Raw genomic sequence first — 25,181 nt, forward strand, 5'->3', positions numbered from 1 at the left:
CGGTAATCGGTTACCTGCAGCTGTGAATCAGAGGGTCATGTGCCTGTGGATCACGTGACAGCACCTGTGGCTCATGTGAAAATTATAATACTCAATCCGGCCTTTTCTTTCGTGAAAATGTGCAAGGTGTTTTATTTTGTTGTGTGATACAAATAATGGCATTGGGTGAAGGATTACAAAAGATTCAAGCTGTCAATACGCATCTAAAATGTGATTAATCACTCAGGGTGTTGTTATGAGCATCCATCCACATTTCCAAATATCATTGTCATCAGCAGTAAATGCGTGAGACTATTCTGAATTGCTTCTATACAATGCGTATTACTAGAATCGTTATGTCAAATATAATCGTTTTCAATCTCTCTTCGCCAACTAAGCCAGAGTGTTTTTTTCTCTGTGTTCTAATATGTTTAATATTGATCTGGGAGTGCTGCCTGGTTAAACACATGTGTGTTGGGAGAGATGAACTAAACACTTACGTTCCTGGATGACGACCACGAAGTGTGGAGCGTTAGAGTGAATTGCGTAGCTGTTGAGCATGCGTGTGTTGCGACCGCACTGCGACTTGCAGGCCAGGATATGAAGTGAGGAGAAATTCCTTGCACCAGGACCCATGCCATCGCCCGTTACGCCACTGGCTAGTGTTAGATTATGGGGCACTGGGTACATTATAGTGTTTAGCGCTAGAAAGTGGGACAATTGGTCCCCAATTGTTTAAATGCCAGGGTGTGACAGGGAAGTTGGGAACAAACCGGCGTTGGGTCACACCCAAAGCGGACTATCAAAAATAATTGCTGTTCACCGCTTTATTAAACCGCATGCAAAGAGTGCTTACAGATGTTTTCTTACATTTCAAACTTTTAATAACGTATGTAAAAACGTGATATTGTATCTTTGTGTGTTTAGTTTTTTTAGACATTTTTTAAAATTCTGTTTAATCATACCGATGTTATATAATGGCACAAAACATGTTAATTGCCTTCCAATTAAAGAAAAATGTTTACGTGTACAATACAGCACATGGGCATATTTACTTTAATAATAATTTTCATAAGCAAGGGTGGAGTGGTAATGCATTGGCGGACGTACCCCACTAAGAAGCCTGCTGCCTGAGTTCAATTCCATGCCACAGCTTACAACAGTGGATAGTGTATATCTGAGCCAATCCTGGGCACCCTCCACCTCTTCACCAACCCACAATGGCCAATGTGGTGAAGTATGGTCAAACAATTCCTATAAGGCCTTCATCCAGAAGTGGATTTACAAAACGTTCATGTTTTTGTTTTGTTGCGGTTGCATCCGAGTCAAGAGCCACATGGCTCACAGGTTAATACCTAATAAATGAAATGAAACTGAAACATAACTCGTGATTTTTCTAATTTGCCAAAAATTACAAGGCAATATTTCAGGTTTGCCAGAAAAATACACACACTAATGAGGATGACATTTCAGTATGGGAATTTGATGCATCGCAGATAGATATGACCATTGTTTAAATGTTTTATATGCCGCTCTGAGACACATGCTCTGCAGAGGAGTTGCAACTGCTTAAGTTGCAGCCTTCGTAATTGTGTACTAATGCAATAAAGTCCTGCGTGCTTGCATGATAAACTAATTGAGAAACAGCCCCAGTTGTGCCGGTGCTGACAAACTGGTGCTTATGGAATTGGCAGTCAGCAGGTGGGGAGATCAATTTATGTTTGTGCTTGTGTAAAATTACCACCATAATCTTCCCACAGAGTATGATCTCCTCCATCGTGAACAGCACTTACTACGCCAACGTCTCTATGGCAAAGTGCCACGAGTTTGGACGATGGTACAAGCACTACAAGAAGTACAGAGGTATGTTCTCTTAGACCTTTGTGCTTGTGAGGATGTGCATAATGCACTTGGGGTAGTGTTGCGGTTTAGCGTGCTGTGCTACGAAACCAACGACACGAGTTCGATTCCTACTCACGGCCAGCGCCAGTGACGATTATCTGAATCGGTCTTGGGCCTGCCCTAGGTCGACTCGGCCTCAAATGAGTACCTTGTGCGATGTGCAAACATCGGCACTGAGGCGGGGTGCTGGCCACCCACAACCTCGTGTGCCTTGTCGGTCTTCATAGGTGCTCGCTAACAGCACTGGCCCCTACAGCCTGTTAAGGCTACACGGGGGATCTTTGTCTTTGTATGCACTTGGAGTGGAACAAGGGTTGCCATCCATGATATTAAAAAATAATAGGGTATATCATGGCAAGTAGGCTATGTGCATTGTCTTGAGGAGTGTATTATTATGTAACTGACAAAAAGTGAGCTGTAATGTTCTGGTAAAAATACAGACTTCCTAGGACAGCCACTTCAAAGAGAGAAAAACCCTGGCTTAAATAAGGACAGGAGGCAACCCTAGGTAGGAATATTCTCTATTCTCCTCCCATCCACCCACCCACATTTTCCCACCACACCGGTGATTCAGCAGAGTGTTGTACTTCTGGATCAGGATTTCATAAAAAAATAAAAATCTTATATATATTTCACATGGCAGTGAAGTTGCTTTGGGGATGAAAGGAACCCATGACATACAACATGAAAATATATGTTTTATTCCGCATACAGGTTTCCCTCGCTTTATGTGGTAGATACATTCTGAAAAAGGGCGCACAAAGCGAAAGAGCACGAGACAGCTGTCTGACGAGTAGTGCCTAAAGTACACGCACAATGTTGTCCCACGTCCGACTGCATAGCCGTATATGAGTGACTTTAAACTGCATAAAGAGAATTTTGGGCAAAAGTAAGTTAAACCGCACGTGTGCGACATCGCACAAACTGAACCTGTACATCGCCAGGCTATGAATCGATATTGATTTAACCCCTCGCATGAATGTGAATGGCTTTTGCTAACAGTCATGGTTATTTGTGATTGACACCAATTAACAATTTGAATGTTTCGTCAGTAACCCTTGATAATAATTTGGCTTTCCTGACAATGCTTAATGTCAAAGTAAAAAAAATGAAAAGGTCGTTATGAACATTATGCAAAAAACATTTGAATCAGTTGGTTCACTTATAATCGTGAGATTAGTGGTTACAGATCGCTGTGTTATAGTCTTTGAACTTGATAAACTAACTGCTTTCTTATCATAAACATTGTATCCTCAGCCAATCAATGTTTCTGTCATGTCATCTCCTATCGGGGGTTATTCTGGCTCCAACAATATCACATTAATCAGTTTACGTTTTGGGGGAGTAGAAAATAGTTTTTAGACGCACCCTGTACGAACTTCTCGACGCACAGAATTACCACAAAGCTACGAGTGCATATCCAGGTGGTTGAGTGGCCTAGGATTATCAATCTGACCATTACAAGCACTGGATACATTCCTTCTTTGACTTTCTTGTAATATTTCGATTTAAAGCTGCTTTCGTGAAAGCGGGGATTCATCTTCTTGGTTCTTTCGGTAAAGTCACGTAGAATGGAAATAATAAAATAATAAAAATAAAGCATAATAAAATAATTCTCACGACGTTTCGGCCACAACGCAAGCAGCACGGGCATAAGTAGTACTAACCACATACCTGCATTTCCCATAAATATGCTAAATTCCTCTTGATATGCAAATTCCTTTGTCATGGCGCTCTTCCCCCTCCAACCCAGCTTAAATATACGCTGCCAAGCCTGGTGGTGTTCATTCAGACTCTGTCTTTCTGACAGACCTGTTCTTCACCTGAGGACGGCTACTTGCGTTGTGGCCGAAACGTCGTGAGAATTATTTTATTATGTTTTATTTTTATTATTTTATTATTTCCATTCTACGTGACTTTACCGAAAGAACCAAGAAGATTTATTGTAATAGTTTGCCTCAAAAATCATTGCCAGTTAAAATTTCAGGCGCACATCTCCTAGTCTGAACCATTTTAAACGAAGCCTCGTCCCCATATCATTCAACTCAGAAAAACATCTGACTTGCCTCTTTGAAATGTAAGGTCTTCTGCATTCCAGTGTCATTGGGAAAACAAAACGATAGAAATTACTGGCAATGTTCAGATTGCCCACTAGGAGGGGAAATGGTGTCTGTTGTACTAATGCGACGTGCAATTCTGTATCATCCGGGGTCTGTAAAGCATCGGCACGAGACCGCAGATGTGACTTAGGCTCCACGTACGAATTACTCTACATGCTAAATCACAATCGTAAATATATTTCCAGGTTAAGGTTACGTTTATGAGTTCCATACCATGAAAATGAGAAAAAACGCGCTATCACTTCAATCTCAATGTGCTTGCGATACAAAACACATTGTAATGATTTCAGATAATCGATCATGGCAAAACCAAATTCATGCCAATTGTGTACATGTAATACAAATACTGTTCTAATGCTTCGAACCATCAAATTACCACATTTACGAGAGCTGTCAGTTTAAATGTATGTCAGTCGGGGAGAGTTATGGTAAAAATCACAACATGTTATAGTGCATGCCTAGGTGTGGTCAATGTTTCAACACCTGCTTTTCACTTACAAGCTAACGTAATATTTCGCGGCATTTCATATCACTTCCGACCGATGTAATATTCGCGAATTACAACTCGATCCACGGATTGCGATCGAGCGAAGTTCGAATGTTTCATGAAAACTTTGCGATCGCGCATCAACTCAATGAGAACTGCGCGTGTCAGTAACAACACGTGTTTGTTGCGACGCTTTTAGCCAGAGCAGATGGACAAGACATGATGTCATTGGCAAGGCTGTCGGGAAGGACAAACGCCAGCCCCAGCCCCAATCATCATCAGCACTTGTCGGGCGGCAAGGACCCGGCCTCGCCGCGGCAGCTCACGCCCACGCAGCTCTCGCCGGGCCAGACACCGCACCTTGCGCAGTCCTCCCCGGGTCCTCCCCAAGGCCTCCTCCCTCCGCCGTCTTCCCAGCTGCGCAGCCCGCTGTCTCCGCTGCAGCCGCTGGTTGGACCTGGCATGATGCCCCCGCAATTGGTGAGCCAGCAGATAGCCATGGCTCAGTTCCTAAACCAGCAGCTGGCGGTCAGCAGGCTCCTCGCCCACCAGCAGCAGCATCACCACCAGCAGTTCCTCAACCACCCGCCGCCACCGCCGGGCTCGCAGGGAGTGCCTCCGCCCGGCGCATCCATGGGCTCCACCGTGAGGGCCTTCAGCAAGGGCTGCGCTGGCGAGATGCCCAACTCGTCGTCGGACGTCGGCCTCGACATCTACCAGCGGGTGCGCGAGGAGCTCAAGCGCGCCAGCGTCTCGCAGGCCGTGTTTGCCCGCGTCGCGTTCAACCGCACGCAGGTGAGTGGCGTTGTGGTGAACGGGGTCCCCCCACATGGCGTTTGCAGACAAAGAAAAAAAACACAGCCAGTGAGTCGCAGTGAGATCAGTTTGTCTGAAGCTGCGACACAACCATTGCCAACCAACGGTTGGCGTAGCCTGTTGAGTGTGCAGGCGATGCAACTTCACCAGGGCCCATGGGCCGGAGTGACTCAGATGCCAAGATAGAAAAAGGGTGGCAAATTGGACAGGACACCTCCACCCCGTATATAATTCCTTGCACCAGGGCCCATGCCAACCACGCTACACCTGCTTGACCACCAGACAGTGCAAAATGGGTAACATTGGATTTGCTTTAGACGTCACTTTAAATTACTTTTCTTTGGATGCCTCGTGAACATTTATGTTCATTCCTGGGCTAAAGTCTGGAAGTGTGTATCAAAAGAAGTAGATCATAAGTCCAAATATCAAACTGGAAGACTCTTAAATGATGGACAAAAAACACATTTGGATCGCTTCATCTCTTCAGAAATCTCAACATCCGTATGCCTGCATCTGTCTCAGGGTCTGCTCTCTGAGATACTTCGGAAAGAGGAGGATCCAAAGCTGGCGTCCCAGTCTCTGCTGGTGAACCTTCGTGCCATGCAGAACTTCCTCAACCTGCCCGAGGTGGAGAGGGACCGCCTGTACCAGGAGGAGCGCGAGAGGAACATGAACCCAGCCGGGGTGATGGCGGCCAGCAGCATAATGCAACCTGGCAGGAACTTCTCACCACAGGTAGCGCTTCTGCTCCCACTCCTGTGAGCCCCGTAACCCACAGTTCATTGCTGTGCTAAAATTTCCATAGGGCATGGGGTCCCGTTAGGCTTACTTTCACTCAAGTCAAAGTATGTCCGCTTATCCAAACAAGCATGTGGCTGTGCTCACCTCCCAAGCAGGTGATGGAAATTCCACATTCCCATATTAGAGACCAGTCTCTTCATACAACAACCACCGTTGACTTCTGCAACGTGGCACAATTTGTTGTTTATGCTGGGCAATGTGGACCCCTGACCAGGATTTTAACTTATCACCTTGCAAGTGGGAGTGTTCTGCCACAGTTGGCACCTTCGCCAACCCGTGTGATGCCGACCATTTATCTTCAACTGTACTTTCCTCTCAAGAAGAAACTCCTTTATGTCTAGATGAAGCCCAAAGTAAACAATGCTGCAAAGTATAAAGTCATTTTATTGCAAGGGTTTAGTGATCAGATGAATTCGTTGACATTTATTTTGGCAACTGCCGAAAGAGGCTTCTGTTGAAACTGAAATTCAACAGAGACAACTCGGTCCAGGACCCAGAAAGGATGAGCTCAGGCCTGAAAAAGTCACCAGATAAACATTTGTCATGAAGAAATGAAGCAATTTCTGCACGACGGCAATCTACACCGTAAAGTTTCACGTCACCCGTTTGCAATGGTGCCTGCCAAAGATTCTTGTCAACAAAGGGTCATAATCCATTCCAAATTTGGTCAGGTAATGGGGATAAAAGATAATCACAGGCTGAGGAAGAGTCCTCAGTTCTTCTGGTGCAGGTGCGGTGGGTGCTTCATTGGTATGCTGCGCAGGACCGACTTGTCAGCGACAAACATACTGCAAGCAACAGCTGTCGCCTGCAAAGAAGCCTTAAAGAACAAATGTCCAAAGCTGCACGAATGTCTGTTCGCCTTAGCCGGAACAGTTCTGCATGAGGGGTACGTGCACGCTCGCGCTCCGTCGGTACCCTGTCCGACTTCTGAACGCAGACGATCGTTCGAGATGGTGTGGAGCAGAGGTTGTTAAACCTTCGTTAGGTTGAAGACCCCTTAGGCGTTGGAATCTTCCCTTGAATTTGCAGAAAATCCCTGCAGTCCTCGTCATAGCAAATGGCGTTCACTTATCGTTTACGGGGACATTGCAAGCCTGCGTCTACGACTATACTACTGGTTGAGCCAGACGAGCAGGGGATAGGAAGGGCTTGCCAAACGTGCAGATCTGTATTTGCGCATCCCTGACTCTCCAGCACCTTGCAGACCACCTGCAGACCCCTTTGAATGTTTGCAGACACTTGCCTCTGGGGGTTGGAGTGGTGGCACAGTGGTGAGGGCACTCCACTAAGAGCGTGACCGGCGAATGATAGCTGAACTTGTCCTGGAGCCCCCCACCCCCCCCCCCTTTTTTTTACCAACTCGTACTGACAAACGTGGTGAAGTATGATCGTAAACCCCAATGATGTGATCATGGTGTGCGAAGGCCTTCATCCAGCAGTGGACTGACAAACAGCTGTAAATTATTCTCATTATAATAACTATTTGAGAATCCCTTCTGGAGAGCATCTTATTGATTGATGTAGGTTCTCACATATATTTAGCAATGTAGTGCATGCTGTTTCCTCTCCACATTATGTTTTTTTACTTTGAACATTTATTGGAAAGCTAACACAGGTGTTGATAATCCATCTTGTTACAGTTACAGACCATTAAGAAAGCAAATGAAGTATTACAGGAGAAGAATGGGGGCTGACACAAGAAAATTTCAGCCAACCAATTCCAATGTTTAAAATAGCCATAATTTCACTGAATGTTTTTGTTCATTAAATGTATAGATAATTATAAATATATTGATACATTATATTCAACCTACATTGCCCCAAATACAGGCGTGGCAGTCCAGTGGCATTGTCTCATTGCAATTCCTTCATTCGGTGTTGTAATGATAATAACCCTAAAACTTCATGTCTGATGAAAATAATAAACATTCTAAGATTTATGTTTCTTCATCAAGGAAAAGAACCAGTCGAAAACTGACAGTAAAATAATAAATGGCAACACTATAACTGACAATATTGCCATTTTGAAGCACTGAAATATCCTACACAAATCTCCCTCACTTGTTTTAAAAGTTGTGCGTGCTTTTGAATGGATCCCAATTATGATGTGTGCGTGTCACGGTTCTTGCAAAGGTTAATGTAAACTGTACGTGTACCGTCATGATGTGTGTGTGTGTGCAGACGAAGCCGTTTGCCATGCCCCTAGAGCACTGCGTGAAGATCGAAGATGGTGTGGGCCAGGGCATCACGGCCATCATCTACGATGAAATCCAGCAGGAGATGAAGCGCGCCAAGGTATCGCAGGCCCTCTTTGCGAAGGTGGCAGCAATGAAGAGCCAGGTGAGGGGCTTTTGAGAATTCCATAATGCAGACACAAAGTGGATTATCACGAGTAATAGGGAACCGGTGAAAATTTTTGTACGAAATGAAAATAATCTACGGAATTGTTGTGTATGTATGCATGCTTACATGTCAACTATAATACAACGTTTTGTTGTTTCGCAAGATGAAATAGGATTTAAAAATATATATTAAATATAAAAAAAATTACTCTGTAGGGTTTGTACCACGTGTTGTTTGGCGCGAGGAACTTGATTTAGTTTCCCATGAAGCTCCAGCACACTCAGAGCATCTTCTGATATCAGGCGACTAGTGCAGGTAACTAAGCAGGAAAGGTCATGCATGCAGAAATTCACCCACAGTAAATCCATTCTAACCTCCATTATCCTGCTATGTGCTATTAACCTGAAATTTTAAATTGACTAAGACAAGGAAGATTAATTAATTAAATTTCCTGACTGTTCCTACATATGAAAGAGTTGACCTGGATTGGCAATTGCAGTCAACATGCCAGGTTTTATTCCTTTAAATCAGAGACGTGAAATGTGACTAATGTAGCAGCAGCAACAAGAAAATTACATGGGTGATCCTGGGAATGGAGGTTGCTTGGTTAGTGTCGTCATTAGTTTAGCAGTTCATTCACTAATTTCAGCGTTGTTAATGCGCATGTAGAGAGAGGTACGTGGGTGAATATTGTCCAGGAGCAGCAAAGTATTTAATGTCTATGTTTTATGCCTGTTAACATATCCACGAGAAATAGATTAATCGATTAACATATGCTCAATTATTACCACATGCGTAAAGTAATTAAGTTGGTTGAATTATTAAATAAATCTAGCTTGAAATATAAAAAGCCAAGATTATTTTAAGCCGTGGGCCAAACTTTACTCTTCCAAAATAATGGATGAGTTGGTAAAACATAATTTTTCATGGATTGAAGCTATTAAGCCAAAATCTCAACCAAAGTCCTTCCTTTTAAAATGGTTTATTTTGAATGGATTTCTATTTTGTTTCTTCCTGTTTCATAATTGTAGGGCTATTGCGAGGTTCACGTCTCTGGATACTATGTCAAAAATATAGAATCACTTCTGGTGCTGTGATTTTATACAGATGGTTTATCTCATTCTCATAGAATTCACTCAATTGTTAATACAAGTACTGAGGTGTATCCGCGTTGCAGTCATCTAACATCAAATGTCAGGCTTTCAAGCTGAAGTGGATATATTATTTGTAGATACAAGCTTCTGCAACATGAAAAATAAATCACTGGGCTCTTGACCCATACTTAGTCTCCTTCTGGGCGTGTACAATCTCTGGCAATCTTCTTTACATTCACACACGATTTGCAGTGGAGTAAAATGCTGGTGCCGTCACTTGTTCTAAGCTTGCTACTAGCATAGCGTGCCTGGCATCGGCTCTGATGCTAGGAATGCAATGCCCCCCCCCTCCCCGCTCTATCACCCTCTCTTTGTCGCCTGGCACCTTGGCCCGTTCGGCACGTGGTGCCGTAGTGCAGCTGCACTGCCTGCACACTTGACAGCTGCACCACTGCGCCACTGTCGAGATGAGCGTGCAGTACTGTGGGCGGTTTGTGAAACACGCTTGTCGCGGGCGAGATTCACAGTGGCGACAGCAAGACTTTTTCACACCACGTAGGGACAATATTGTATGTCGATGCCTTGAAATAGCCATTGTACAACTGTGGGTATGAGACTATATTTCCAACATATTTACGTCAGTGATGTGGCCCCTAGCATAACGATTTTTTCATGGTTTGTTCCTTCTGATGCACTTGATAATTGCATGTTTGTAATTATAAAGCTTGTCTAATAGTCTTTCAAAGGTATTATTAACTTTCGAGACCCACTTTTTATCAGCCTACCTCATTCCTGAGCGTTGACGTTGTTTCACCATCCCCGTCTTGATGTTGGCACGTATGCTCGCTGGTTTTTCTTTATATCACAGGAGATACACTCTTATTGAACACGACACATACGTGTTGTATCGCTAAACTATATAAAAAAAAAACATCGGCAGTGATGCATGTAGCGTGTAGCATCACTGTATTGTAACTTGAATGCGACTTTGAAAAGCGGTGTTTATCCAATTTTGTGCTTTAATGCACCTGAATAAGCGGCATCATTTTAAAATTAATTGTAGAAACATTTAATAGTAATACCACAATTATAGGAAACATGCTAATTATGGTATATTACATTTATCTAAAAGGTGAGCCGTAATACGCATTTTCAGGTTATATTGGGCAACATTCATGTTGCAATTTTGCACTATTTTACTGTTTTTCTTTCAGACAGATGAGATAACACGTAGGTGTTTATTTTTTTGCGCCTAGCATTATTAATTTAAGCTCTATAATTTTGGACAATAAATTCGTAATTTGCATTACTTTTATTTTTTTTAAGATGAAAAAGGTGCGAATAAGCATGGGGAGGTTATGGAGACACGTACTTGGAAGTGCACTGAGAGGCAGGAAGAGCAAATCATGGATCAGGGAACAAACGCAATTCCGATACATCACATTGACGATTGGGGAACGTGAGCGGGCTGGGGCAGGACGCATTTCGCTCGGAGAGACGTTGGCCGATGAACATGGCGAGTGACAGAATGGCAGCCAAAGGAGAGAAACGTGCCGAGATGGAGCGATGAGATCAGCTCATGCGCAGGAGCGAGATGGACCTGTGGCGTCGCACGACGCCGAGGTGATACCAACGGCACGGGAAAGCCGTCGATCAGCAGTGGATAGAAAATGGTTGATGGCGACGATCGATTTTGTTTTGCTGTAACTGAAGTAGCATGCTTATGAAATTGCCCCTCAATACAACAGTTGCTCAAATGTCACCAAGTATCGCTCTGTGTTGGCGAATTGTGGCAAAAGTGAAACTTGGCGCACCTTCAGTGTGTTTGGCTTAGTTAAGCACGGTGTCTGTTGGAGTGGTTCCTGCTTGTGTGTGTGTATATATATCGCATTCGCATGAACCGTGAGAACATCACAATTTCAATTGTCATTGGAAAATTAACACTGCACTGTGGTGGTATGTGCAGGAATGGCGTAGCCTCACGTAATTATGCATTGACATTTGGCTGAGGCAGAGTCAATGACTGATATACAATGAAATGTAATGTGAAAAATAGCAACAAGAACCTCAACATTGATATTCACACGCTTCTCAACCTGTTCACATTTCTGAACATTTCTTCCACCACACGCAGCTGCGGTAAAATGCCTGCAAACCAGACGGGACTTATTTGTGTATTTGAAGTTACGGCGTTTTGGCTTTCCATGAAGCAGTTGTCGAGGGCTTCTCGCTCGTATAGTTGTTATTTAACCAACACCGAAATCAAGAAGCAATACGCGTGCATTCATAGACATATATGCTTTGCATCGTGATTGTGTGGCGCGGCACCGATTGTAGGCTGCAATTTCGCTGAAGGCTCACGTGCATTGCCTCTAATTTCTAGCGGCGCACTTAAACAGAACGGCATTCCATGCATGGCAGGAAGAGCGGCGTTTAAGTGCAGCGAGTTTCTGCACCTCCTCCCCTCCCCCATCCCCGCAGCTCGACGCGTTAGTGAGGTGGGCCGTACAAAGGAGCATTACTACTAATCGTCTCAGTCATCCCAATCTCCGGGCAATCCTGGGATTAATGAGGCAGCAGTTAGCACGAGTCAATATCACCTTCGTTATTAGATGGGAGAAATAAATATTCTATTAAAGGCGTCCCCAGGGGAGCCCAGTTCACTGTGTCACTGCGACGCTGTAATTAACTTTAATTTACACGCACTGGCAGCGAAGGTCAGTGCTCTCGCCACAAATTGCTCGCCGATTCTGTTAGAGCGCGGGACAGGCACGGAAAATGACAACATTCAATATCCCATTATCATGCACAGTCTGCAGAACCATGCAGCTCGGTTTGCAGTATGACAGATTTCTTCCCCGGTAATTGAATTTTTATTTTCATGTTCATGTGTTGATGCTTTCTGTGTTATTGTTTTTGTGCGATCGGACTTGTGCATCGTTTTTTTTATGCCATACTTATTTTTATCCGTAACTATGTAAGTTTGTATAGCTCCTAAAACATTAGTTGACTGATTGCTTGTAAGCTTTATCTTGTAGAGCATGGTTTTTGATGGAAGAAGCTAAACCTATTTAAGAAGTTTATAAATAGATGAACTTTGCAAACATAAGAATGCTTATTACGGATGGTGTTTGAAATAAGCGACACATACAACACGGTTATGATCTACAAAAGCGTTTGCGTAACAGCATTTAACACACAGGTAAACATCGCTGCAACATCATTGTGTGTTGTGTGCCGATAAATATGGATAATTGGAATATTGTGGTAATTAATTTACACTTTAATTGGCACATATGAAGGACTTTAGTGTTGTCCTTTCTGGAGAAATGGCATAAAAAAGTTGCAGTTTGTTAATTTCTTATGCAGGCAAGAGTCATGCTTTTTATTATTGTGGAATCATTCTGCGAGAGTCGGTAATGGGGAATTAACATATTCCAATTAAAACTGCAGTTCAGAAGCTAAGAAAGGAAGAACAAGTATGTACATTTATACTCTAATGGCAGAGGTACACAGTGAGGAAGTATAGCATGTGTGGTGGGGTCAAAAACGAGCGTTAATTCTAGAAGTTATATAGTAAGTGGGCTCATTTGCTCCTGAAACATTGATTTTCACTTTTTTCAAATCTACAACTTACTTAGCCGGTGAAATACTTATTTCCGTAAACATATCTACTTGAGGAAAAGAAAGTTCAAAATATCCACGTAGTGGGGAGCGGTAGCGTAGCCAGTGACTTTTATCTGTCCCGGTCCTGGGCCTCCCCTAGGTCGACTCAGCCCCAAATGAGTACCTGGTTGCAGTGTGTACAATCTCTCCCGACTGGAGAGACAAAGGTGGCCGGGCGTGATGCTGACCACCCACCCCCTCATGTGCTCGCGAACAGCACTTGCCCCAATTGTCTGTTACAGGGTATACGGGGGATCGTTGTCTTTGTCTGCACATATAGCGGTACACTAATTCGTTCACTTGCATCATTTGCGATTGGGTAATTCCATCTTCCAGTTAAAAATAGTAATGTAATATCCTCTGTAAGGTGTATTGTATCATCTGTAATGACATATAAATGGCACGGTTGGTAATATTAAGGCCCTCGTGGAGTATTGTAACCGATACAGGCAGTGAGCCATCCCGTTTGTGCAGAAAGCAAGTGCCACACAGCTGCGTACGGCGGAGCTCAGGAAAATTAGGCTGGCGTCCTTTCGCAAATTAGCCATACAGTGCACATTACACCGCAGAGTGTCACTGACAGATTCCGTCCCTACAGCACGAATAACGCAGCACGCGAGTCAAATCGGAACAAAAAATGCCAAGATATTTGGGGATGCTCAGAGCGAGCGATCTCGCACACGTTGTTCTCCTGCAAGCTCAACGACGACAGTTGACTGGAGGAGCCGAGGAAGTGAGGCTTTGCTGCAGGATGTGGCCAGCTATAATGAAGCCCAAGCAGCTGTCCAAACCTGTGCCGGGAGAGGTGGGGTGATGCAGGAATGAGGGCTGATGATGGGGAATGCGGATGACGTTGTCGCTGTGGTGTTGGATGGGAGGAGGAGGAGGAGAGGGTGGTAAGGGGGGGGTTAGCGCAGGTAAAATTTGCAGTGAGGTGAGAAAGGTGTGGTGAGGGTTCTGGCGAGAGGTGCAGAGGGGGTGGGTGGGGTCGCGTTGGGGAAGACACACGTGGGGTCACTCGTGATGCCACTGACAGCGGTGACAGGCAACGCGGTGGTGGCCACAAGCAGGGTTCTCCCTCGCGAGCTGCGTACGCTTCATCTCGGCTGCCTCTTCATTTCTGGGAGGGATCCGGGGACATCTGTCAACACTGAATGGAATATCTCTGCCTAGGTCCAAGTATGGTCTTGTATAGGAATCTTAACAGCGGGTGACTAACATTGACATCGGTTTGTTTGTTTATTCTATCAAACTTTATTCAAGATATTTACATTTTCCTTCATATATACTTTTTTTTCTTGAAAAAAAGTGTGTAATTCATATCGTCAGCCATGATCAATCCACTGCTAGATGAAGGCCTCTCCAAGCCGTCGCAACTTTATATAATATCAGAAACACATTATTTGACCTTATGACATTTCATTGCTTTAATTCAACTATTTGTCTTTAAAATAAAATGTTGAAAATGCCATTGTGTGCGCGCAAGCATTTCATCTGTCAGTGTGCCATACGCGTTAGTGCCTGTACCGCCGTGTGCGTGAAATTCTGTTTCGTCAAACACGCAGAGTTGTTGATTTCTTTATCCAGGAAAGCCTCAACTATTTTTTCCGGAGGGTCCTGGGCCGCCACGGTAGCGAGATGTTAACTACCTCGCCTGGTATACAGGAGGTTGTGGGTTCGATCCCGACCCTGATGTGTTGTATATTTGGAGTTTGCATGTTCTCCCTGTGGTCGTGTGAATTTTTCTCCGGGTCCTCCGGTTTTTACACACAGAGGTAAAATCAACAAGCGTTTGGAGCATTCGGCTGCTATACATTTCCACGTGATAAGCCACTTCGTTTGAGCGATCATTTGTGGCCAGGTCACAGATAACAAAAAATATTGTGCTTGGCTCAAGTGGGCGAGTTGCCACACAGCCATCGCCTGGCCAGGCTCCTCCACTCGGTTTTTCTGGATGGGTGACGACCTGATGAACCCTGGCGGTCACTCAACCAAACACCAATTAGCACCTACTAGCCTCCCACTCTTGTGAGCTGCTGAGATACGACAAGATTGGATACATTTCAGGTGAACTGGAAATTAAAAAGTTCACTATTTTATAAATAGATTACTCCCTGCGTGCTTGTACTGTTGATATACATCAACACGTGGCCAGCCGGGGAGAGTATAATAGTGTAAATGTTGAATTGTAACTTGAATGAGTGTTGAAAAGAAGGTAATGCTTTGTGATTACGCGTGGTAATATTGCATTTACTACTATTTTAGTTGAACCATTCGTAATCAAAATCAATTAAATGTAGAAAAAGTATCGGTAGAGTGTTGTTGTTTTTTTACAACTGCCTTAAAACTGATTACTCAGACTATAAATTGCATATTAGAGCGGTGTGTGTGTGCACGCGCGGGTGAGTGCGTATGTTTGCAATATCAAGTGATCGCCCTGTAAAGCTACACATCGCCTTCTCTCCCCTTGCTGGTGTTTGACCAAAGCAAAAGGCGCCCACCACCATCAGCAGTCGCCTTTTCTTTTCATCACAATCCTTCCGAGGACGGTTTTTATGGTTTTGCCATTTTAATTTCAGTGCATTACCTAATACCGCAATAAAAATACATGAATGCTTTTCACAATAAAATATGACTGCAAAAAGCAATGTGCTAATTTAATTAAATAATAAAAAAGAGTTATGCTGAGCTAGTGAAGTAGACTTTTACCATAATTGAGCGAATATTTTTACTTAATCAATATTATCAAAAGTGATTGCACACTTTGCTCTGCACAGCTCTAAAATGAATGCATACGTATATACATTATTTATACAGTAATTTGGGATGCTGTTTGTGTTGTGTACACACGACTGGGTTACCAAGTGTATGATATATAATGGTTTATCAAAGGACAGGTTTACGTTTGAGCGTGGAATCGGCTGTCTGTTACTGATCAGTCAGGCTCCCTGAATCTGTCTTGTGATTGTAAATGAGCGGTAATTGGTGTCGATTGCACAAAACCTTAGTCTTCCTATTCAAGACGGTAACATCGTAGTGCTTTGCAACAGAGGTCGCAACCGGGTACCCGATACCTGTACCCTACCCGATACCCGGCTACCCGTACCTGGCCGGATACGGGTACCCGTTTGCGACCCTAGTGCGGCCGGGTACGGGTAGACCGTGAGTCACTGGTGAGTAACTGTTTGTCACTCATTTCCCAACGTCTTATCTCTTCTCAATTCAAGTTCCTAGAATCAACCCACCTGCGCCTGCAACATGGCTTCATCCCAGAGGTTGCAATCCGGTACCCGATACCCGTACCCTACCCGTACCCGGCCGGGTACGGGTAGGGTACAGGTACGGCCGGGTACGAGTACCCGTTTGCGACCCTGGTGCGGCCGGGTACGGGTAAGGAATCAAAACCCGTTTGCGACCTCTGCTTTGCAACAAAATGGCATTCATTCACTTTTTGGTAGACCATAGTCTAGGCACTGAACACGAGGGGCGTGGTGGCACAGGAGTTCGCTCAGTGCACTATGACCCCGGCGACCTGGTGAGATTCCCGGCCACGGCTAACATCAATCACGAGTTTATATCTGAACAGGTCCTGGGCTCCCCCTTCACCAGCTCACACCAATCAGCGCGGTCCAGTATGGTCAAATCGACCTCCCACAATTGACACTGGATTGAGGAAGGATTGTGAATTATTCCAATGTGTATTTATTTACACGAGAGAAAAAAAAACACCGTTCATTAATAGACAAGTTCAAACACGACGTTTATATGTAAATGCATCGAGATGTAAGCTGCAACGATTATATGAATTGGGTCAGAGCGTGGACGAGAGGCATCGTTGTTTGTGTATTTATGTTCAATGCAAGTAACATGCCCCTTGTGGTAGGGTGGTTATTCGAAACGGCAAGTAATATTCCATATGTTCTGCGATTGTATTTCAAATGAAAGTTGGTACATATTCCAACTGATAAAAACGGCTAATAACATTTTTATCATGTTAGCAGTGGAGAAAAAATAGCCGCTGGCTTTAATAAACCATTTAGCGCAGTTGACATTACTGTAATTTGCGTTTTGTAGCCATGTGGTTGATGTGGGTGGAACGTAATAATACATTTTTACCCTGTAATATAATTGTTGTAGCCATTACCTTGATTTGGCAATCTCTCTAAGACCCTGTAAGTAGAGGTATAGAAGCATTAAATCACAGAATGAAGCAAAGGACACGGTAGGAGTGAATTTAGTTGAAAGGACGTGAAGATTCGAAAGAAAAGTATTTTATAAAGTGTGCAATGTGTGTGAAATTATGCACTATAAAACAAGAAACTGTGGAAATTAGTGAGACAGCATTTAAATATAACAAGTTAGTTTGTGTCTACTAAGGTCTTTGGCAAACTGCTGATGTTTTTATATCATATGCAGACTCCACTTTTGCGACACACATAGAACCATTATGACAATCATCATTATTAGTGCTTCGACAATACATCCATTATATGTAAGCATCATAAAACAATATATACAACTGGCTATTAATGCTTTTGAGAGTGACTTCACTTAAATTAAGTGTAAAACTAAGAAAATCACCATCCGCTTGTTATATTAACTTTGCGGCGGATGTTGTCTTCTTTCGAATAAACGTAGGAATCATTGGACGGTGTCTTTAGGAAACGCTCGGCCTTGTGGGAGAAGTAGTTTACCGTGGAACATTCGACGGGGTTAATTGGCTGGCAGACAGTGTTCTCATTTAGGGCACGGAGCCCAGGGCAGGCTCACGCCGTGACCGGCAAGGCCGATGGACGATTAAAACTCCAACGTTTAATAACCGTATTTATTGCACACCATCAATTTTCACAACCGCCAGCGATGATCGCGTACATCTAAGAGCTACGCAGTCAGCAATGTCCCACACGCTTCTCTTTGCGGTGTCTGTTACAGGGCGATATTTGGTTACGAGTATCTGTAGGAAGAGCACGTACTGTGCCTATGTAGCGTGGCAAATTTCCGTCAAAACTTACACATGACGAGATAACGTTACGTTGATTCATCACAGTTAAGACGGCTCAACAAAACTCCTTTGCTACTTTACTGCTCTCGGTGAGAAGCAAAACGATCAGAGTTTAGGCACCTTAAATAAATATACTTCAATAATTGTTTTGGTTTGCACCATTGTGATGCCAAATTGATGAAAGTTGGTCATACATAACACAAAATAATCATTAGCGTAATTGGGGAGAATATAAGTTAACAAAATAGATGAGCAGATAATGTATCCCCCCTATGTCTGTCTCTCCACATGAACTAATAAAATAGCTTTGTCATAGCAATGTAGAAAATAAAAAGAACACTCTACTCCTTAGACAATTGAAGATTGATTCGAATTTTATTTTCCCGTATAGTTTCAGCTCAACTGCCCTTTATTTAAACATTTCTCGATATTTAGATGTTTGGTGTGGTTTCCATAAATTATACAGCAAAGCCGAAATGCACATATAACAACGCCCATGTGTGCAACACGTGAACCTATTGATATAATATTACAGTGATAATGTTTTCTGTGTTATAACCGTGCTATGATAACGACACGTTTACACATGTGCTCTTCTTCTATTAGATGGTAAGTTTAGGCTTAGACAGAAAATAATAAACCTTTCACTTACTCACCCAGCATAGCTCACTCAACATTGAGGCTGACAGACCACCCAGAAATGTGTTATGAAGTCCACTGTGTGGTAGACAGACAGTGGCATAGCTATCGAGTGTGCAAGCTGTGCAACTGCACCATAGCCCACAGGACCAGAAGTCAGAAGGGTCAAGGTTTCAAGGACGCCACGGTGGCGAGATGTTAATTACCTCGCCTTGTATACAGAAGGTTGTGGGTTCAATCCGGGCCCTGACAAATCTATATTTAGAGTTTACATGTTTTCTCTTCCCGTGGTTGCGTGGATTTTTTTCTCCGGGCCCTCCGATTTTCCATATACATTTCTAAACATGTGTTTATAATATTTGTTGCGATAAATGTACACGTCAAAAACCATTTCGTTCAGCTACCATTTGTGGTCAGGTCACGTGTGAAAAAGGGCTACATAGCTCAGTGGGCCTTACCTATTAAAAAAAAAGTTTTAAAAATGTTTTGGCTACAAAGAGGGTGGAAATTGGACGGGGGGGGGGTGCATTTCCGAAGACCAGGGCCCATGGTGACCACACCATGCTACTAGTGGAAGAAACACATGTGATAGATACATTTTTGTAAAGTATTTTAGCATTCCCTGTGTTTGACAAAACCAGGTGATGTAAGCCTTGCTAAAAGAGCGTCAACGTCGGGCCAGGTCAGAGCTTATTCTGAGTCATCCGATTTTGACAAAACAGGACTCACTTTGTCAGTTCCACCCACTAACTCTGCTCATCAAGCTTAATAATAATTCCAATCACTTAAAAAAGAAATATAAAATTATCTGTACCATCATTATCGTCGTTTTGAATGTGAAGATTGTTCCATGCATCTCCATAAAGCTCATTTCAAGAGAGGTCTCATGCCCTTTGTACTGGGATGTTTATAGTAATTACTAATTATAGTAATTTTGCCATATAAATTTGGCTACAACACTGGCAGACAATGGCCTACTGATATGAATATCATCAAAAACCCTTTTATGTCTTAGAGTTATTAGATTGAATGTCCTCCCCAGAGGACCAGTATTATTTTTTGATAACAGTCTTTGCTCATATTATTTTGGGGCTGACACCAGTGGCTCAGTTGGTGAACCTCAGATGCAGAGGTATTAAAATTATATTTCTCGTAAGCATGTAGCGATTCGTCCACCCATGATTGTTTCAATGAATAGTATGTATTCAGGGTAACGATTCCATTCGACAATTATACTCTTCTATAAAGTGGTGAATATAGCGGCCTCTAGTGATAGTAGGGGCAAAGTGAACTAATTACATACAACATACACTGTGCAAATCGAAAAACCCCGATTCCTGTGCTCGTGATATGACGCACGTATTATGAGCTCAAGCCGGTATCGACCAATCGATGCATCATATCATCAATAATTTATAGGACACGTGGAGTTGTCACTCCAGGACCTGTAGCGTTCATCATAAGAACAATCTGCCATTATTTATTGTTACGTAATTTTAAATAAAGTCTCGTAACAAATTACCTTTGACAGCTCTTTGTTGATCAACCACTGAATGGAGACTTTAAATTGGTGAAGAGGATAGAGAGGGGCAAACCGGTTCAGATTTCACTTGATACTTATGCTCGCTCTGGCCAGGAATCAAACTCAGGTCAGCGGGTTCATAGTGCTTTGCAAGATTAATATAGTCCTACAAACCACATTTTAGGCACCTGGAATAGGCGAGTACACTTTAGATATTTCAACTACCTCTTACAACACAAAAAACTATCCTTCAAGATTACAAAATGGGCACAGATGTGCAGATTTTTTACTTGAATTTATGACAGATTATAGTGCAGCTAGCTCGATTTATAGTACTTGTTTTATACTTACTCAGATCTTCTAATAAAAAAAAACACTTAAGTTACGAGGGACTACAGGTCACCTCGTTATAAAGATTATGGCTGTCAACAGGGTTGTAGCATAAGCACATCACAGCCCTTTATAATCAAGTGAACTGTATGACAGGATTTCATTAGGGTTCTTTATCCTGTATTTAACCAGGCATAGTCCAATATATAGGTATTTTTTTGTAAGACTTATCTGTGTCAACATTTATTCATATTTAGTCGGTGTTTTTTCCCCTGTAAGTTTGTGATATGGGCTACAGCACCAACGCTGGTGGCTTACCTCTACAAATATCATCAACATCGTCGTTACCATGATCACATCTTGTGTATCTGGTACGCTCTGACTGTGTGAAAGTCGCATGTAAAAAAGCCTTCGCTCAATAAAATCAATCATCGTATCATCTTCCATTTATCCACAGCTGGATGAAGCCCTCCCTGTTACTATAGCCATTCCTCATGGACCTGTGATCCAAAAATCCATCTCTCATGCATGAGCTGATCTCAGGTTACTCACCTTGTCCATTGGTCATTGTCTCTTTGAACAGATGTCGTGTTCAAGCTCACTTGTATGACTCGTCAACACTGCCTCTGCATTGTGTTAGTTTCCGAATAAACACAAATGTAACAAAAACGCCTAAGTAATGTTTTTGTACTTAGCAAAACCTGTTTTGCTGCACCTGCATATTTTAATACATTTATTGCACTGCGTGTTAAAATAATCAAATGAATCGTCGTCATCAGCAGTGACAATTTTTGATTCTATTTGTGTCTTCATGGCTTTACAATGCGGTAATTTGAGGTGCGCGTATTTGTACCGCGGAACCCGATATGTCATCTGACCGGTTGGGAAGACACTCAATCAAGCATCTCAGTGGGAGGTGGTGAAGTGGTCTGACGCATATTTGTCAAGAGATAAATAATAATCTGATTAAGGCCCGTGTATTGTATTCGTGGCACCATATTGCAAGCCATAAGTATGCGCCATTTGCAGGTGCATGTTCAGCAACTATGTTCAAGAGTTATATATTACAAAACATTATAATACTCGATCATATTCACCTCTTTGAACAAAATTACTGTTATTATAAAAACAAACTTCCCATTAGTAACGCTAATTATACTGTACAGTATAGAGATATTATGCAGAGACCAAGCAAGATATTATTTATGGACCAGTTAATGTTCAGTTAATATTCAGTGCACCATGTCTGGTTAATTTGCATTGTGAGGTCAACCATGGAAGATGATCGTTCAAGTACCCCACATGTATTTATCGATAATTTATAGGGTAAGGATTTGAGGTTAGTTTGGTGCTATTTTGGTGAGTTTTTGGTTATAGATTGGTGAATTTGTAAACCATTCAAATGTTACCTTTCGCACTGGCTGAAGTGCATTTTTACAACACGGCATACAGTATTTACCACAAACAGGTTTTGTAAAGGAACTCTTCTTCTGTTTGTGATCTGTTTACCGATTGCAAATCCACACAGACAGCCTTTGGCTTCACCCATGCACTGCGTGTCAATTTGGCAGCAGTCGATGTTATGTCGCCCGGCTGTAGGAATGGGAATTACAGGACACTGCGTCGCCGCAGTGAATGTGAGGCGTACAGTGGGGGTTACCACCTGTCCTGGTTCTCGTAGAATTGTCCTATTGTTGTGGTAGCTTGAATAATATTTTAATTCGCTTGTAAGCACTGACGTGTTTTATTTAAACTTTTTTTTAATTCCAATGTGATTCTTGTCGCAAATTATAATTTGATGTCATTTTGTGGCTTTGGGGGCCTCTTGCTTCGTGCCGCTGTATGTATGTACATGTTGAACTTCTTTTGCACCGTACGTAGCCAACCGTGCTAATCGGAGGTGCGGGAAAACGCTGTTCACCGTTTTGCCGTGCCATTTGCATCACTTACGCTGGATAAAAGGAAACTGTTATCGTTCACTCTCCTGAAAAATCTGTCTGCGGGAACGTTTTTTGTCAGTTGCGTAACAATCCGCCACTCAGGGCAATTGATATTTACTCTCAAAATTGCAAGATATTCTTCATCTCCTTCCCATGATACATCCCAGTAATTTTTGTCTTGTTTTTGTTGTTGCACCTCAACCTTGCACCTTGCAACCACCCTCGTCTCCCCGGAGGTGCCCTCTTAACGCTTGTTCGCGTCTTCGCTCCCCCACCACCACCCACCCTCTCACCAGGGCTGGCTGTGCGAGCTGCTGCGCTGGAAGGAGACGCCCTCGCCCGAGAACCGCACCCTGTGGGAGAACCTGGCCACCATCCGCCGCTTCCTGAGCCTGCCCCAGAACGAGCGAGATGCCATCTACGAGGAGGAGGCCGGCGCGCACCACCACCCGCCCACGCTGCTGCAGCAGCAGCAGCCGCCGCCGGCAGCAGCGTCACACGCCGCTCACTTGGCGCACGCCACCATGGCCACGCAGCCCTGCCTGCTGCCTCACCCCGACGTGCTGCCGGTGATTTACCTGTTGCCCCCCCCCCACCACCACCGCCAGCCTCCACCCCCCACCCCAACAGCCTCCCCCCCACCAGCCTCCCCCCCACCAGCCTCCCCCCCACCAGCCTCCCCCCCACCAGCCCCCTACCAGCTCAGCCTCCCCCCCCCACCAGCTCCCCCCCAGCCCCCACTCCACCAGCCCAGCATCCCCCCCCACCTGCCCCCCCCCACCTGCCCCCCCCCTCTCACCAACGCCCCCGCCGCCCAAACCTCCACCCACACTCCACCTTCCCCCTCTGTGTGTCTGTCTGTGTGTGTGTCTGTGTGTGTGTGTCTGTGTGTGTGTGTGTCTGTGTGTGTGTGTCTGTGTGTGTGTGTCTGTGTGTGTGTCTGTGTGTCTGTGTGTGTGTCTGTGTGTGTCTGTGTGTGTCTGTGTGTGTGTGTGTCTGTGTGTGTGTCTGTGTGTGTCTGTGTGTGTCTGTGTGTGTGTGTCTGTGTGTGTGTATCTGTGTGTGTGTATCTGTGTGTGTGTCTGTGTGTGTGTCTGTGTGTGTGTATCTGTGTGTGTGTCTGTGTGTGTGTGTCTGTGTGTGTGTCTGTGTGTGTCTGTGTGTGTGTGTCTGTGTGTGTGTGTCTGTGTGTGTGTGTCTGTGTGTGTGTCTGTGTGTGTGTCTGTGTGTGTGTGTGTCTGTGTGTGTCTGTGTATGTGTCTCTGTGTGTGTGTGTCTGTGTGTGTGTGTCTGTGTGTGTGTCTGTGTGTGTGTCTGTGTGTGTCTGTGTGTGTGTGTCTGTGTGTGTGTGTGTGTCTGTCCGGCAAAACAACCTCCTACCTCCTCGCGGTGCCGGACGGGCAACACTGTCGTGGGCAGTGCTGTGGGGGGAGGGCCAATGCCCATTGGCCTCTCCCCTCATGGCGTCTGTGACCACCACAGTGGCTAAACGGGGGCTCTGGACGGGTGCGAGGGGCTGGTAACCCCTCCACCTTCAATTAACCACCACTAAACTACGAATTAAACATAAACCTGTAATTAATAAGCTTGTGCCGGAGGCCCCGGGGGGTCAGGCTTTTATGACGTCTCCTGGCCAAACCCCATTTGGCGGAGCCAGGAGATTGAATTTTAACCCTCGGGGCTTCTCCAGAAACAACGAAAAACCATTGCGGATGGCCACGTGGAATGTTCGAACGCTCACTGCGGAGGAGAGGCTGCCACTCCTCTGTCGGGAGCTGGACCGGTACCGCCTGGATCTCTGTGGCATTCAGGAGGTCCGGTGGACCGGTTCTGGCTCCTGCCACCATGAGGGGTGGACAGTCCTCTACTCGGGGCAGGAGACTGCCAAACAACAGGGTGTGGCTCTTCTTCTGAACAAAAGAATGAAGGGGGCGTGGGAGCGTGGCGGTGAGGTGTGGGAAGCTGTAAGCCCCAGGATACTTTGGGCTCGCCTTCCCATCAACCAGAGGCGAGGAGTGGTGGTCGTGGTTACTTATGCCCCCACCGAAGACGAACATCCGTGGAGGGATGCAGGCAAAGCCGATGAGTCGGACGCTTTCTATGACCTCCTGTCACAGGTGCTGGCTAAAGTGGCCACTCGGGACAGAGTCATCTTGTTGGGTGACTTCAATGCCCGAGTTGGTCATGATGCTGGCACCTGGTCTGGAGTGATTGGAAGGCATGGGCCAGATCAGCTCAATAATAACGGTAGGAGGCTGCTAGATTTTTGTGCAGCCCATGGGCTTGTAATTACCAACACGCTCTTCCGGCATCGGCGCATCCACACAACATCATGGATGCATGCCGGGTCCAAGCAAGAACATCTGCTGGACTACATAGTGACGGACCAGCGGATGCGAGCCCATGTCCTTGACACCAGGACCTACCGTGGAGCGGATCTGCCCTCTGACCATCGACTAGTCATCTGTAAGATGCGCCTGCCATTCTTCCACTCCGGTGGTGGGTGTACACCCAGGATCCCATTCCAACCAAAAGTG

The 25,181-nt window shown here is 44.4% G+C and overlaps 1 protein-coding gene across 3 annotated transcripts in view; it reads left to right on the forward strand.

Moving 5' to 3' along the window:
• The window catches only part of LOC144725117 (DNA-binding protein SATB2-like), a 63,781-nt gene that overhangs the window by 28,437 nt on the left and 10,163 nt on the right, over positions 1-25,181 (forward strand). For 2 of the 3 annotated variants that reach the window (XM_078604592.1, XM_078604600.1), the window contains exons 6-10: positions 1,740-1,842; positions 4,688-5,283; positions 5,827-6,039; positions 8,290-8,448; positions 22,941-23,213. In XM_078604592.1, the coding sequence (XP_078460718.1) occupies positions 1,740-1,842; positions 4,688-5,283; positions 5,827-6,039; positions 8,290-8,448; positions 22,941-23,213 (1,344 nt within the window). The remainder of the gene's footprint in view (positions 1-1,739; positions 1,843-4,687; positions 5,284-5,826; positions 6,040-8,289; positions 8,449-22,940; positions 23,214-25,181) is intronic. The other variant, XM_078604606.1, reaches the window with a different exon arrangement.

This window comes from Lampetra planeri, chromosome 2, assembly GCF_965212315.1.
Source record: "Lampetra planeri chromosome 2, kcLamPlan1.2.h2, whole genome shotgun sequence".
Taxonomy (NCBI): Eukaryota; Metazoa; Chordata; class Hyperoartia; order Petromyzontiformes; family Petromyzontidae; genus Lampetra; species Lampetra planeri.